The sequence below is a fragment of the Acartia tonsa genome, chromosome 13 (genome assembly GCF_053477335.1).
Source record: "Acartia tonsa isolate MP-2025a chromosome 13, ASM5347733v1, whole genome shotgun sequence".
Lineage (NCBI taxonomy): Eukaryota > Metazoa > Arthropoda > Copepoda > Calanoida > Acartiidae > Acartia > Acartia tonsa.
This window is the reverse complement of record NC_137272.1, coordinates 26,713,263-26,728,649: the sequence shown is the minus strand read 5'-3', so window position 1 is coordinate 26,728,649 and position 15,387 is coordinate 26,713,263. Positions and strand designations below refer to the sequence as shown.

The following is a 15,387-nucleotide window of genomic DNA, read 5'->3' as shown; positions in this document are numbered from 1 at the left end:
AATTGTACTTTTCTCTTAATATTTAACGTAAAATAAATTTTTTTTTTTTAAATTCTTAATTTATATGTTTGCTATGGAACAATTAGTTGATAGAATGTTACCCCTGTACTTATTCAATTCTACTTAATTTATTTATTAAAGCTGGGGAGCTAAAGCGGTGTTTATTTCTATATACAAATTTTGGGGTGAAGTAGATCTTCCCTTAAAATGTTTGAAAATAAATCAGATTTAACCATCTCAAAAAAAACTTTTTTTTAAATGGGGGGGGGGGGGGGGGTTGGCGAAGTAATAACGGGATTCTACTTAAAGCCACTAACATATTGGTTCTTTGAAAAGTTTTTATTATATTTTATGATAGGTATAATCAACTACCTGAATTCTATTCTATACTTTTTTTCTTTGCATTCATATAATAGCTATTTCATCATTGTTCATAGTTTTCAAATCTAACTACTGCGTCATCCCGAAACTAGTTTTTTAGGCCTAGTTGGAAAATAGGCCTGGAATAATATTTTCTTACGTTTCCCATCCCTTATCCCTGATTGGTACATAGTGAATCTTTACACCAAATTACCACCGTCTATCTCTAATAAGAGCCGAGAAAATCATCAAACAAACGGACATTTTTAATATTAGAGTAGGTTAGCTATTTAAAACAAGGACAATTATGCTGAAGAACATAAACTAAACATCAAATATAGTGAAAAAAGGATGACAACATCCATAAAAGCGAAGCTCTGAAACGATATGACAGACGAACATTAACTTTTGTTGAGTGTCAGAACTGAATATACAAAATATGAAAATATAAGAATTGACAAAATTATACGTAAATTTGTTGCAAAACTTCTTAAATACAGAATTCTGTTTAAGGACATACTGACATTTTAATACTTGATTATAGAGATGCTTTGCTCATAATATTGTACCTTATTGTAATATGAATCAGTAATCAAAAAATCAGATCAATCGAATGATTTTATCACATAAAAAATTGGTATTAAAAAAGTAAAAAAATCAACATGTTTAAAATGGACGTACGGACATTTTGGTAACGATTACAGAGTTGCTACGCTTTCTAAATCGTACCTAACTACTACAGGAATCACCGTGCAAAGTTTGAAATCGATAGGACAATTCTTACATGCCTAAATTAACGAATAAAAGCTAACTATCTCGGACGGACGGACCGACCCTAATTATAGAAAAGCTTCGCTATTAAAAGGTCACAATTAAGTAAACCTGACTTAAATAACTTTTGCGCATTGATCATCTCTCAAACTTACGGATATACTCAAGATATTGAGTAGCCAAAAGAAGTTGTATCAACTTTTTTGCTTTTTATTTAAGATAGCTAGCCGGTTCTTTCAGTAAGTAGTAGATGTAAAATTTTTCATAGAATTCAGATATGCAATCGGTTTTTTTGTAGACCTCTTATTTTTAAAGTAATTTAAGTTTTTTAAAAAAATAATTAAGTCGGTTTTAAGGTATTAAAACGCAACAAAATAAAAGAAGAAAATGGCCAGTATGAACAAAAATAGTAAGATCTTTAATTTGACACCTTACTTTTAAAATTCTGTTGAGTAATTGTTGAAAAAATCTATTTTTTTAACCTCGGTTTAATGAAAACTTTAGACCTAAATATTTTCTCAAACAGACATAAAAAACATGGGTTCATATATACCTTTAGAATCAGAAAAATATTACGCATCTATTCTAAGCAAAATTGAAAAAGTTTTATAAAACTATTACAAAAAATAAGTTTATTTTAAGAATCATAATTTCCGGCTTTAAAGGGTTAGCTTGAACCAAACCTGAACTAAACCTAAACAAAAGACAATGCAATGTAGCAGATATTTTTTAAACACAAGAAACAATAATGTATTTTTAACTGCATTGTTTTGAAGTTTATAAACAGACTGATGCATATTTGTTCATAATTTTTCATTCTTTACATGTTCTTTAATATCACTATATTTATTGTAGTATCTATTGTATATATTGTATGAAGGTTCTCCTTTTTTTCTGGCAATTCTATAGGTTAATTTTATAGATTAAGCTTCCCGATTCGTCAATTTTTGCGATTTGTGATTGGCTAGTTTAGTAGGTACAATTCTTAAAATAAACTTTTTATTTTTTCTATTTTTTATTACAATTTTTTAAAACTTTTTCAATTTTGCTTAGAATGGATTCATATTATTTTTCTCATTCTAATGGTATATATGAACCCATATTTTTTATGTCTGTATGAGAAAATATTTAGGTTTGATGTTTTGATTAAACCAGGGTTAAAAAAAATAGATTTTTTCAACAATTACTCAACAGAATTTTAAAAGTAAGGTGTCAAATTAAAGATCTTACTATTTTTGTTCATACTGGCTATTTTCTTCTTTTATTTTGTTGCGTTTTAATACCTTAAAACCGACTTAATTATTTTTTTAAAAAACTTAAATTACTTAAAAAATAAGAGGTCTACAAAAAAACCGATTGCATATCTGAATTCTATGAAAAATTTTACATCTACTACTTACTGAAAGAACCGGCTAGCTATCTTAAATAAAAAGCAAAAAAGTTGATACAACTTCTTTATAAATATTTTAGATACAATTTTCTTTCTACACCACTTCCAACTTAAGTATTTTTTGTAAGTAGTTTAAATGTAAAGTTGATGTCATTTGTTGAAAATCCTTATTTTAGCAAGTGAAGCACCTCAATTTTTCTTAATGTTTTTAGTTTTAAACCACACATCATCTGCATTAACTCACCTTGTCCGGCTGTGCGCCGTAGCTGCGATTTTGTTTATACTAAGTTTTTTTTATATCATTTATGTTTTATGACAGTAGTTTCTTATTCGTTGGCTTTGCAACTTACGGGACTTTTATTGAATTTTGATTGGTTGGTTCATAAAGTTGAGAGTTCAAACTTTTCAACCACTATTTGTAATCTTAAGATGGGGTTATTTTTAGTATCATCATTTGGGATGTACATGAATTTATAAGCCATTGACTTATCACTTTAGATCCCTGCAAAAAATGCAAAATTAAAAAAAAATAGGTGAAAAGAGTGCTTTAGTTTGTAAACGCGGGAAAATACTAAAAAATGTTCATTTTCAACCTTTTTAATGCATTTTTTATGAAGTTTGTTCAAAACTCGTAAATTTTGTATCAACTTTACTTGTAATATTGTCAAAATAAGTAAATAGAATATATATTTTAAATCATTTTATGCTTTTTGAGTACTTTTTATAGGTAATTGAAAAATAAATTGGGGAGAGGGATTTTATATTTTTGGGTGGGTTGGGGGTGTCCCACCCCCCAAGAAAATAGCTTAAAACCACCACAGGACTAGAAGGTATATTCTCTGAAGAGTAAAATCCGACCGGTTCAGTGGTTACCGAGATTTTAAGGGACGGACAGACAGACATTAAGATACTTTGTTTTATAGATAAAAATTTTATATTTTAGGTACATTAACTTTTATAAAAATGGTGCATTATTTGCCAAGTGTACCACATTTCTGCACTACCTCTCCGATTTTGTTTAGAAAGCTGGATATAATACGATGCTAGACCTAGTTTTTTCGTATGGATGAGAACCGGTTCCTATCCACCGGATTCGAATGAATACGAGAATAAATTTTATATTATTATTAGATTTCAAAGCTTCGCAACTAGCTGTGTGTATTATGTGTTACATTACCAGCTGACCAGCAGTTCTCCTGGAAGCTACATAATTTTTAAATCACCCAGGCATTGAATTTTGGAAGTTTTTCCATATTAAGCGACCCAACTAAATTAGGCTAACAGCGCTCTTATTTAAATGACAAGCATGGACGAGGGAAAGCTTTATTATAAAATTCTCCAATAAATCTTCCCCTCATCAACCTAAGGGTATCTCAGGAAAGGTTGTGTGATTGTATGCTAAAAATATTGCGACAGAATTTGTCAACCAAGTGCAAAGGTTATTGTGGGACTTAAAATCGGGTTAAACTCCCATTGTCTTATCTCTCAGTATCAATGTGTTAAACATATTAACGTACTTCACTTGTAAATTCCAAAGAAACAAAAATAATAAGCTTCGCTTCTTACAAACTGGTAAAATGTTAATGTCCTTGTTGTTTTCTATTTTATATTTCCTCTTCGCACGAATTTCCAATATTTAAAGAGAGAGATGAATCTTTTAACCAAGAACGATTACGTCCCATATCAGTGCAGAGAATATTTTTAGTAGAGAAAGGGAGAGAGAGAGAGCTAGGAAGAGAGAGAAAGAGAGATATAGTGAAAATTAGAGAGTTGAATTGAGAGAGAGAGAGAGAATGAGAGAGAGAGAGAGAGAGAGAGAGAGAGAGAGAGAGAGAGAGAGAGAGAGAGAGAGAGAGAGAGAGAGAAAAGGGGGGGGGGGAGAGGGAAAAAGAAAAAGAGAGGGAGAGGGAGAGAGAGAGATAGATCTAAATCTTATCCTTTGAAATACCAATATTTTAGGGATCTTAACGGATAAGACAATGGACGATAAATTATATTCATTCCCAACAATGAAAATAAAATAAACCATTCGTTAAAATTATTGGTTGAAAAATTTGGACGCTGCTAGTTTGTATTAATCATTCAATTTTTAATAGGAGTCTCCAAAGTTTTAAAGTCAACAAAGTAAAAAGGATATAATTGGGTACCGGTACAATTTCAATTCCAATGTCCGCTCCCTCCCTCTCTGGATATTTCAATTTCTATTTATTTACTTTAGTATTTATTTAGACAGAAAATACATGAACTAAAATTTCTTGAAAAACATATTCGTGACACAAATGTGTGTCATAAAAGGTACTGGCGTCATACCAAAGACGTTAAAATGATGACATCAATTATATAAAAAAAAGGTGAATGTTTGACCGTATAATAACTGAGTATATTAAGAGCAAATAGGGAAGAAATCTAAATAATGCCTTGGTCGTGAATTTCAAGATAGTATTTTCAAAAGTAAGTAAGTATCAGCTTCTTTAGACCCTAAGATGGTTTCAGGCTATAGTATTTTTATATTTAAGCCTTGGGATGGTTTTAAGCTATATTTTTGCCCCTTTCTGTCCCTATGAATATAAAGCCCCTAGGTGCTATAGGCGTTTCCGCTAGCAGCCGATATATGTAAAATTTACTCAATCATAACGTCGGCGTTAATATCGATATTAAGTCAGCCAATTTAAATGGATTAGGGTGGGTCCATTTTACCCTTTTTTTAGATTTTACTGTTATTATAAGTTGCGGACGTCATATATGTATATAAGCCCCATTCAAGTTTCAAAAGTGACTTGGCTCTTATGGCTGTGTTTGAAGGAATTTCAATTTTTGGTTTTATAAGGGGGCGGGCAAATATTATACCCCCCGCGCGCCCGTTGTTTTTGGATTAAAAAAACCTCTTTCAAGTTTCACAGGGTTTTATATTGGCCCAGTAACCCTTGCCAATGTCTACTAATGTGAAATTCCAAAATCGACCCACCCTCAAATGGATGGTTTAAAAGCATGGAAAAAACATCAAAAAGTAAAATAACACCTTTATCACAGATAAATTTATTAATAAATAAATTTTCTTATTTTTGTACTTTTACAAGGATATAACAATTACCAAAAGGCATAACAGATAACAAGGATATAACAATACCATGAAGGTATAACAAATACCATTAAGGTATAACAAATAACAATATAATTACAGGAAACATATGAGATTGCTGTTATTGACGTGGTAAAACATACTTTTAATTGACATTCATTTTTAAAGATTTGATTTTATAAAATTCAGTCATCATGTATTTGGTGTTTTAAATCGGACAAATTAAAGTAAAAAGTATGTTTTCAGGAGGAATAATTTTTGGTTAGGTTAGGTTAATGGTGGCCATAGCCATGGCCAGCATCAGCGGGCTGGGTGTTGTAGTAACCCCAGGGGGCGAAAGTGTCATAACCTTCTCCCTGAAAAAAAGTAAATATTAGTTTAATATAGTTATTTGCTTAAAGAAAGATTTTGACTGCAAGAAAAAACAGTTTTTCTTTGGATGAAATATCTTTTTTATGTTTTTTTATTAAGATAATTTTAGTTTAAATTTGTGATATATAATAGGAAAATAACTTTTTAACTTTGATACAATATTTAGCCATATCTTGCGATATTAAGAAAATATGTACACTGTCAAAAAAAAGCTTATAAACCATAATTTTAATTGTATGAATTTGTTTAACCTGCAAAGTATGTTCTGTAAATCTTAATTTTTCTCATGTGTCAAAATAATATGAAAAATAAATACCTTGCTGGGACCTCTGTACACCTGGATCTTCACTCTTCCAAGCTGAAATAAAAAGATGTTTTTAAATTTTGAGCCAGAAATAAGATAGAGCATAAGAGTACAATCACTAGCTTGATCTAATGACCAAATACAGGTGAATTTTGGTGCAAAAATTAATTTTTCTCGATAATGAAATTCAATAACATTTACTAATATCTAGTACTAATAATATCAATTTAATAAAAATATATGATTACAATCAGTATATCATATACATCTAGAACCCTAATACATATTTGTTTGTTTGTAAGATAAGTACTCTTTGATCTGTATCCAAATAGGTTTAATGAAAAAAAGTTTAGTTATAAAAGAAGTAATTAGTAAAAAAGTTTTTGAATCTTTTATAAATGTAAATACAATTAAATTGTTAGGTTCAAAAGAGCATAAAGATTTTTCAAAAATCATAATGTATTTCTAATTCGCGACAAATGAATAATTTAATAATTCTGGAGTTTTTAATTATTCATTAAATTTTCATAAGACTCAAATTTGAAAAATCTTTATTAAATTTTGTGAAAGGCAAGACTGATCTGGTTAATATCCAAAATGGTTTTCCATTTTTGATTCTTTAGAATTTCCAATAAGATTAAATGGATTCGTGGTAATATTAACTTCAAACAATAAAACTAAATAAATTGCATTAATCAAAATTAGCTTGAATTGGAATATAAAAAATTATACTCTCAAGTTAAAAAAATTTACGCATACTTTTATTCTTTTTTTCTTAAAATGATAAAAAAATTAATTTCATTTTAGCTACAATTCATTGAGCTAAATTGTGTGAACACACAAAAAAAGATATTTAGAATATTTTGTGAATAAATAATGTGAAAGAAGTCAAGAAGAAAGTTTGACATGTCATGAATATTAGATAAAGTAAATTCTGTAAAACATCTTATTATTGTGTATTATTGATATCATTAGGAATCAGTTTTACTTCTTTTCCTGGAAGCAAAAGATTTTTTATACATATTAACTAAAAGGGACATTAGGCTAAATCTTTAAATTTTCTTAGGCTAGCCCTAGGGTTAGAGTTTCCATTCCAAGAGTCTTACTTATTCCTAATTTTAAATTCAAATGCTAATGAAAACCTCACTTCTAGATTAGCCTTGGATTTAGTTCTTAATAAACATTAAAAACTCTTTTTTAAATGAAACAATAATAATGTATATTCCTTGAAAAAAAAGTAATATTTTCCTTTTCCTAAAGGATTAATTTAGACCATTTTTTCTAATCCTTGTCTAACTTTGTTTACTTTTACCAAAATTGTGTTTGCAAAACAAAAAATACAAACAAAAACAAAGATGAGATCATCCATAAGTAGCAAATCATAAAAATAATAAAAGATGCTAAACAAAACCAAAGTAAGTATGGTTGCTATTGAATCAGATGAATCAATTGAAATAATTTCAGAAGCAAAGGATATGAGAATAAGAATTTCAACTGTCTAACTTGAAAAATAGTTGAGAAAATAAATTTCCTTCATTCAGTATCTATGGAACAGAGGTTCATTTAAACTTATAGATTAGCTAAACTACTAACAAGAAAAGCTTTGTTAATAAATAGTGAAGGTAGAATAGTTTATGAGAGAAAAAAATATTTTGAAATGTAATTTGACAGATTTTTTAAGAAACTTGAACAATTTGTGCTATTGTGTAAACCAAACATTAATTTTTAGTGTTTTTATTTAGTGTTAATGAAAAAAAAATATTTCATGCTATAATTCTTTACTTGAAACACTTCTAGTGGCTTGGTCATTAGCCTTTAGGGGCATAGCTCTTAAAAATGGGCAGTTTTTTAGTGGGAAGGGTTAGTTTTATGTATAAAAAGGGGTAATTTAACCCCAAAAACCCTGGCATGACAAGTAAAAATATTCCCTGGATAGCAAAGCTCAATTGGCCCAGTGCATTATAAGATTCTAAACTTCATCTGAACATGGAGACATTATTCTACTTTGTGTCATAGATGCATTGATGTATGAATTTAGATTATAATGATATTGTGTTTTGTGGGTGCTTTTAATAGAGGGTGATTTTATTACAGTGTAATTGTGCTAATTCTACATTCTAGGGGTGCTATAAAATAAAACCAGACCTTAAAACAAGGAAGAAAGAAGATAAAAGTAGGGGAGAAAATTAAGGCTTAATGGTAGACACCAGCATCCTCGGGCTGGGTGTTGTAGTAGCCCCAAGGAGCAAAGTCATATTCCCCCTTGGAGGGACCACGGTAGGCCTGAATCTTTACTCTACCAACCTAGGCAAGGAGATTATTAGGATAACAAATTGATTGCCATAATTTAAGTCCTATTTATTGTAATTATATATTAGACTATAAAAGTTGGAAAGATTTTTAATCAATATAATAGATTTGAAATCTGCATAAAATTTTAAGGATTTTTTATAAAATTAGTTTTTTACATAATTCTTTATTTAAAGGCGCAAATACAAATTAAGTTAAATAATTTTGAGATCTGTGATTGGTGGATTGAAAACTATCTGCGCTCTGATTGGAAAAGCTTAAGTGACGGACATCATTCAACCAATTAGAGCGTAGGTAGTTTCCAATCCAGCTATCCTATTGGTCAAAATTTATTAACTTAAATCGTATTTGCGCCTTTAAATAAAGAATCATATAAAAAACGAATTTTATAAAAAACCCTTAAAATTTTATGCAGATTTCAAATCTATTATATTGATTAAAAATCTTTCCAACTTTTATAGTCTATTATATATGTGTGATAGAATTGTTTATGTTATTAAAGTTATTGGCAAAATAGGAAAGGATACAAAAAAAAGAAAGGGGTCTCAAATAAATAGAATATAAAAAAAGCTCAATTTAAATGCAGAATTTCAAAATAAGTTTAAATATCCATATGGAATACAAACAAATTGTATGTAAAAGAAATCTAATTTAAAGGGTATTTTACTCAGAAACTACTTTAAAGAGTATTTTACTCAGAAAAACGATACTATATATCATTTCTTTCCTTTTAAATTCTATAAAGGCAATTCTAACTTCCTACAATTTAAAAACCCCAGAGGGAAATTCAAAACTTCCGAATAATAAATCTAGTGTATTTAATGGCCCACAATTTTCCATTTAAAAGCAACACAAAAAAGGCCCTATAAAATTTACCAAATGCCTTTTTGCCCTTGGCCCCTTGTGGGCTGGTAACAATTAGTGTTTGGTTATTAGGGTTTTCTCAGGGAAACCAAGGGATAAGACAAAATATTTTGTTTTAATTTCAAATTTTCATATTCTGTACAACTTTTCGATAATGATTTTTGAAGCAGGGTGAAAAAACAGCATAGCAACATTTTTTTGGGAAACCCCTGATGCCAAAAATCCGTGAGTTTGAGCAATAAGGATTTGGTTATTAGGAAGAATCATTAGGAGGGGTTGACTTGACCCTGAACTTGGGTAGGGATATAAAATCTGATATTTTAATTGTTTTCAATCATTTAAAGTTTATTCCAGTATGGCTTCGAAACCAATTAATACCTGCTTGATTAAAAATAGTTTTGAGCCATACTGAAAAATCATGTATCGTAACGTATGATATGACAATTTTCTACGAATAATAAAAAAAATCATAGATTCAATATCAGTTTAGTTGGCCTGGAACTAGAAACAATCTTATAATTTTCCTATCTGCGGAAAACAGTCTATAATACGATGCATTATATATCTATTAAAGTGTTTTTTATTTTGATTAGATTTAATGATAGATATTCTCAAACAAATATATAGATAGATAGATAATGATAGTTTTACACCTAAACCCTAAAATTGTAATTTTAGTTAGTAACCATTTCCTTTCAAAGTCAAGGGCAAAACAACAATAATTTAGAGATGTGTGTTTGTATGTTTGTGTGTGTGTGTGTGTGTGTGTGTGTATGTGTGTGTGTGTGTATAGCAGGGAAAGGGCCATTGCATTGCAATTTTTACTAGTTCCCAAAGTTGTTAAAACATGTTAACTCATTCTTTTAACAATTTTTGGGGACTTTTCTAAATCTTGTTTGGGTTGTACAATCTGGCAGTGTCTAATGTTTTACACCAATTAATTAATTTTACACGAGGGGTAGTTTAGTTTATCTTAATTGTGAGTGTTTTTATCAATTCACCGTCCATTGCCTGATGTGTTATAGCAAAAGATTAGTCGAAAAGTTCCAATAAATAAGTTTTATAATTAAGTGTGTTTTACATAAAGCAAATCAACTTTAAATAAAAAATATTTGTTATTATTTCTTATTTGATCTTAGTTTTACAAACTTAATATTATATTTTATTTATCTTTTCACATATCTTTTTGTGGTTTTTCCTTATTTCCGTATTTAACCAAACAAAATTACCCTTTTAAACATACACAATTTTTGAAAATGCAAAAATAATAAATAAAATGTTTTAAAGTTCCCCTCAAAGAGCCTAGTCGAGGATAGTACACCCCTTCCCCTGCTGAAGAAAATTAAAATTTAGGGGTAAGGAAGAGTTTTTTCTTTGTTTATTTACTACTTTACGTTTGGTTAGATAGGTTTAGGCTCGGCAATGCAAGTATAAAACTTTAGGAATGTAGGCATAGTAACTACCCCCCTTCCTCCCCCCCTCCTTTATTTTTCTTTTGGAACAGGGAGTTTCAATTACCAGTTCTTATTTTTTTTAAAGAAACAGACAGTGGCATGAAAAATAAAATCAAATCAATACTTACAGGTACAGGTGCGGGTGCTCCATAGGAGGTGTCGGCATCAGGGTACTGGTCAACCTGACGACGCACGCGGTCAACTGGCCCGGGCACACGGATAAAGGCCTCGCCGGTCTCGGCATCAACGTAGGCGGGCATCAGAGGTCCAGACATAACCTTCACAAATAAAATAATTCATTGTAATTTTTATTTAAAGGCATATGGACAGCTAACTGCAAACATACAAACCATCAGCTTAGCCCCTAACCTCTTGCAGAGAAACATAGGGACAAAGTAGTCTATAAGAATATATTTCCCAAAATGATTCAAACATAATCAGAAAGTATATCATACAAGAAAAATCAGATGTTTAGCTTCAAATGTAAAATTACAATAACTTGCAACTTTGTATTACAAGCGGCTGCGACGAATGTAGCCAGCCATTTTTGAGATATTTAGCTTCAAAGATAAGCTTACATCTTTATAGGATAGGATAGATGATAAATCTTTTTATCATTAAAGATAATACATCGGTAGAGAGAGTGAGATATGATAAAGGAAAACAGGATAGGAAAGTCCAATGGCAACAAATACCTGAGTGGAGAGGCATACAAGGCCGAAGGCGACAATTGCAGGGAAGGTTTTCATCTAGTTTTAATATTTGCCATTCAATTATAAGTTTTTAAATTTTAATAAATCAAGCAAATAATTTTTCATGTTGTTTAGATATCAAAGGTTGATTCATTTCTGGCCTACAAAAGTCCTAAAGTTAATGAATTTGAAACTTATTTTCCCAAAAAAAATGTAAAAAAGTTTTTAATTAACATGCACATTATTAATTAACAAACAGAAATAAAAAATAATTTCCCCCATTTTTACATTAATTGATTACTAATTAATTTTTATTATTCTCTTAATTGCTAGAAAGAAAATATATATATTTTTAAATTGTATTTTTGTTTAAAGCTGGAAGTGTAAAATTTATGTTTTCAGTATATCTTCGAATCCGATTAATATCCGCTGGATTAGAAACGGATCTCAGCTATACTGAAAAATCATGTATATCATCGTATTGCAGACAATTTTCAACGAATATAAAAATAATAAGATTAATACTAGTTTTGTTAGACCCAAAGAGCCAGTTTTTAATCTTAAAACTTCTAATGCCCGCAGAAAGCTGTTTATGATACGATGCGATAAATAACTATTACCTTCCTTGCTAGATAGGTATACCTATAATAATTTATTAAGCTCAATACAATTATATCCTATTAAAACTATTTAGATTTAGAAAGCTTTCTTAAGATGACTTAAAAATGATTAAAAATCAAGATTTTAATTATTTGTAAACATTTATAATTGATTTCATTAGAATTTAAATGAATATCAAAAATTTCAAATAAATTCAATTAACAGACAAATATCACTAATTAAAATTAATATGAAAAAAATATTTAATTTACTAAATTTTAAAAAGTACGTTTTATAAAATCAACCTTTTTACTAAATTTAATCTTTACAGCTAAAATATAAAATGGTATAGAATTAATTGAATGGCGGCTGCACCGTGCCTTTATGTGTTTGTTGGTTGAGCGTCAACTTTGAACTGACGGTGTAAGGATTTCAAGATCAAAGTCAATGGATTATTTGCCTCGGCCACAAAATTTACTTGCGCGTCCAACTTTGAAGGACACAGCAGAGCAGAGACAGACTAGTAGCATAGAGCGGATATACCATAGGATTTCTATGGAAAGGCAATGGATATAGGATATACGTGGATATATTGTCCGGCGAAAATTTGTCGCCAACTTATATTTATAATTTATTGGTCAGTTTGTTCATCCAATGGGAGGGAAGGGTATGGGTTAAAGGGGGTGTATGTAAGGTTTCATTATTTTAACCATATGCCTTGTAACTTTATCAGAGAACATGAAAATCTAGTGCAACATCCAAGTAAATATATATCGATTGTTGGTTAAAAAAGTTTATCCAACAATTCAACTAAAAAAGGGGTAATTTATTTTATCATCTATTGTCTTATCTTGCCCGATCCGTGGTACTACTACAACAAAAATATTAATGGATGCTATAGGAAACATTAATGTTAAAAATGGCATTATTTTTTTCATTATGCATTATGCAAAGTAGTATAATGCTTCTGTCCATCTTTATTCGTAGTCTTTCCGCCTGAATCTTAAGATTTTAGTAACCACTGAACCGAGAAGGTTGACCGTTGACCTTCTCAGTGAATATACGCTCTGGTCCTGGTTTGAAGCTATATTTTAAGGTAGGATCCTATACTAAAATGCCCCCCCCCCCCTAACAAAAAAAATGGTATCTATAATTTACAATAATTTCATTACATTTTTAAGTTTAATATTAAATGGAAACTTTGAATCTCATTGCGAATTTTTTATTGTTTTTTTATCATTAAAATATGTCTAAGTGTTCTAAATCTAAGTTATAATACTTTATCTGTGAACATTTATGACATATGTGTTGAATTGTGGTGTGCGATGCACCGAGCATCATAAACCAGTGAATCTTCACTTCCGCACATTATCTAGTCATCAGAACCGCGATGTTGTTACTATCCCACACTACCGCCACATTTTCTTTACTCTCATTATGAAAAACCATTAATTGCAACAACAATTGTATCAAAATTCATAAGTCTTGAGGTTTTTTTTTTGATCCTTAACAATTCTTCCACCTTATAAACAACCAAAGATGTTTGCGATCCTCAATTGTGTTTGGGATTGTATGAGGAAATTAAGTCTAACCCATAAACCAATATATGATAATATAGATAGATTACAAATAAATGGATAGGTAGATAGATAGATAGATAGATAGATAAATAGATAGATAGATAGATAGATAGATAGATAGATAGATAGATAGATAGATAGATAGATAGATAGATAGATAGATAGATAGATAGATAGATAGATAGATAGATAGATAGATAGATAGATAGATAGATAGATAGATAGATAGATAGGTAGATAGATAGTAAGGTAGATAGATAGATAGATATATAGATATTCGTGACTAAAGAGGAAAAAGATACCTAGAAATTAAGTCGTAAAATTTAATTACAAAACAATTAGGATAAGAAAAGCACGAATTTTCAAGGAAGTATTCTATACATACATTAGGGGCTCGGCAGCTATACTTTACATACAGGCCTGATCTATACCATACTATACATACAGTGCTCAGCAGCTTTACAATAAATACATTGCTCGGCAGTCATACTATATAAACAGAGCTCGGCAGATATGCTATACATACAGAGCTCGGCAGCTATACTTTACATACAGAGCTTGTCAGATATACTATGCTTACAGAGCTTGGCAGATATACTATACATACAGAGCTCGGCAGCTATACTTTACATACAGGACTCGGAAGTTATACTTTGCAAACAGGGCTCGGCAGCTATACTCTGCATACAGGGCTCGGAAGCTATACCATGCATACAGGGCTCGGCAGCTATACTATACATACAGAGCTTGGCAGATATGCTATACATACAGCTGTACTATACATATACAATGCTCGGCAGTTATACTTTGCATACAGGGCTCAGCAGCTATACTATCCATACAATGCTCGGCAGCTTTACTTTACAAACTTTATTGTACTTTACATATTTTTCACTTAGCGTTACATACGAACGTACAGACAAAATAAAATATTGAGTAGCTTCGCTACTAAAAAGAAAAAGAAAAAATAGAAAGAAATTGAAAAGGAAAAATTATTCAAATGAATTTTCTAATTTAGCCTATTCTGTTATTAATTTCAAATCAATAAATTATTAGATATTAATATTATCATAGACATCTGGGCTATGGAAAGAGGGAAATGAAAAAATCAAACAATTTGTACAAGGATTCTATTTAACCTTTTTTATCTCAAATTAATATGGTGCTACAAATTAACAAATGCAAAGATGACAACACTCATGAAAGGCAGGAAGGGAGGGGACAATTACCTAGAAGGGTAAAAGCAATAGCAATTAAAAAAGGACTGACTTCGATAATCAGCTTTACATGCATTCAAATCGTGTCTAACAAACCTATTGAATTATGATTATACTTATCGTGACACATAGTCTTATATAACTGACAGAAAAATTCTAGTTGCAATTAAGTATCATATCGTATTATAGACAGCTTTCTGTGGATAATAATATAAAAAATGTAAGATTAATTCCGTTTAGATAGCCCCGAAGGGCCGAAGCCCTAGCCAGCTAAATTAGTATTGATTTTATTATTATTGAATGAATTCTATAATACAATACATGATTTTTCAGTATGGACAAGAACCGGTTCTTATACAGCGGACATTAATCGGTTTGGAATCCTTCCTGGAAA

The 15,387-nt window shown here is 30.1% G+C and overlaps 1 protein-coding gene across 2 annotated transcripts; it reads right to left on the bottom strand.

Annotated features, from left to right (window-relative positions):
- Positions 1-5,541: 5,541 nt before the first annotated feature.
- LOC145334967 (uncharacterized) lies at positions 5,542-12,631 on the bottom strand. Of its 2 annotated transcripts, XR_013885066.1 has the most exons (6): positions 12,577-12,631; positions 11,600-11,653; positions 11,033-11,182; positions 8,422-8,580; positions 6,289-6,330; positions 5,542-5,956 (listed from the first exon to the last, which is right to left on the bottom strand). XR_013885066.1 is itself a non-coding variant. In XM_080180610.1 (5 exons), the coding sequence occupies exons 2-5, from the start codon at positions 11,651-11,653 to the stop codon at positions 5,873-5,875; spliced, it is 330 nt and encodes a 109-aa protein (XP_080036736.1). In that variant the 5' UTR covers positions 12,577-12,631; the 3' UTR covers positions 5,542-5,872. The 2 variants fall into 2 exon arrangements, 1 of the variants encoding a protein (XP_080036736.1); XM_080180610.1 differs by lacking the exon at positions 8,422-8,580.
- Between the last annotated feature and the right edge of the window lie 2,756 nt (positions 12,632-15,387).

Bases quoted from the DNA above. Each gene is read 5' to 3' on its own strand.
- LOC145334967 (XM_080180610.1), bottom strand. From the start codon at position 11,653: ATGAAAACCTTCCCTGCAATTGTCGCCTTCGGCCTTGTATGCCTCTCC. The intron at 11,183-11,599 runs GTATTTGTTGCC...TTATTTGTGAAG, and splicing joins TTGTATGCCTCTCCACTCAG to GTTATGTCTGGACCTCTGAT. The intron at 5,957-6,288 runs GTATTTATTTTT...ACTTTTTTTCAG, and splicing joins TGTACAGAGGTCCCAGCAAG to GGAGAAGGTTATGACACTTT.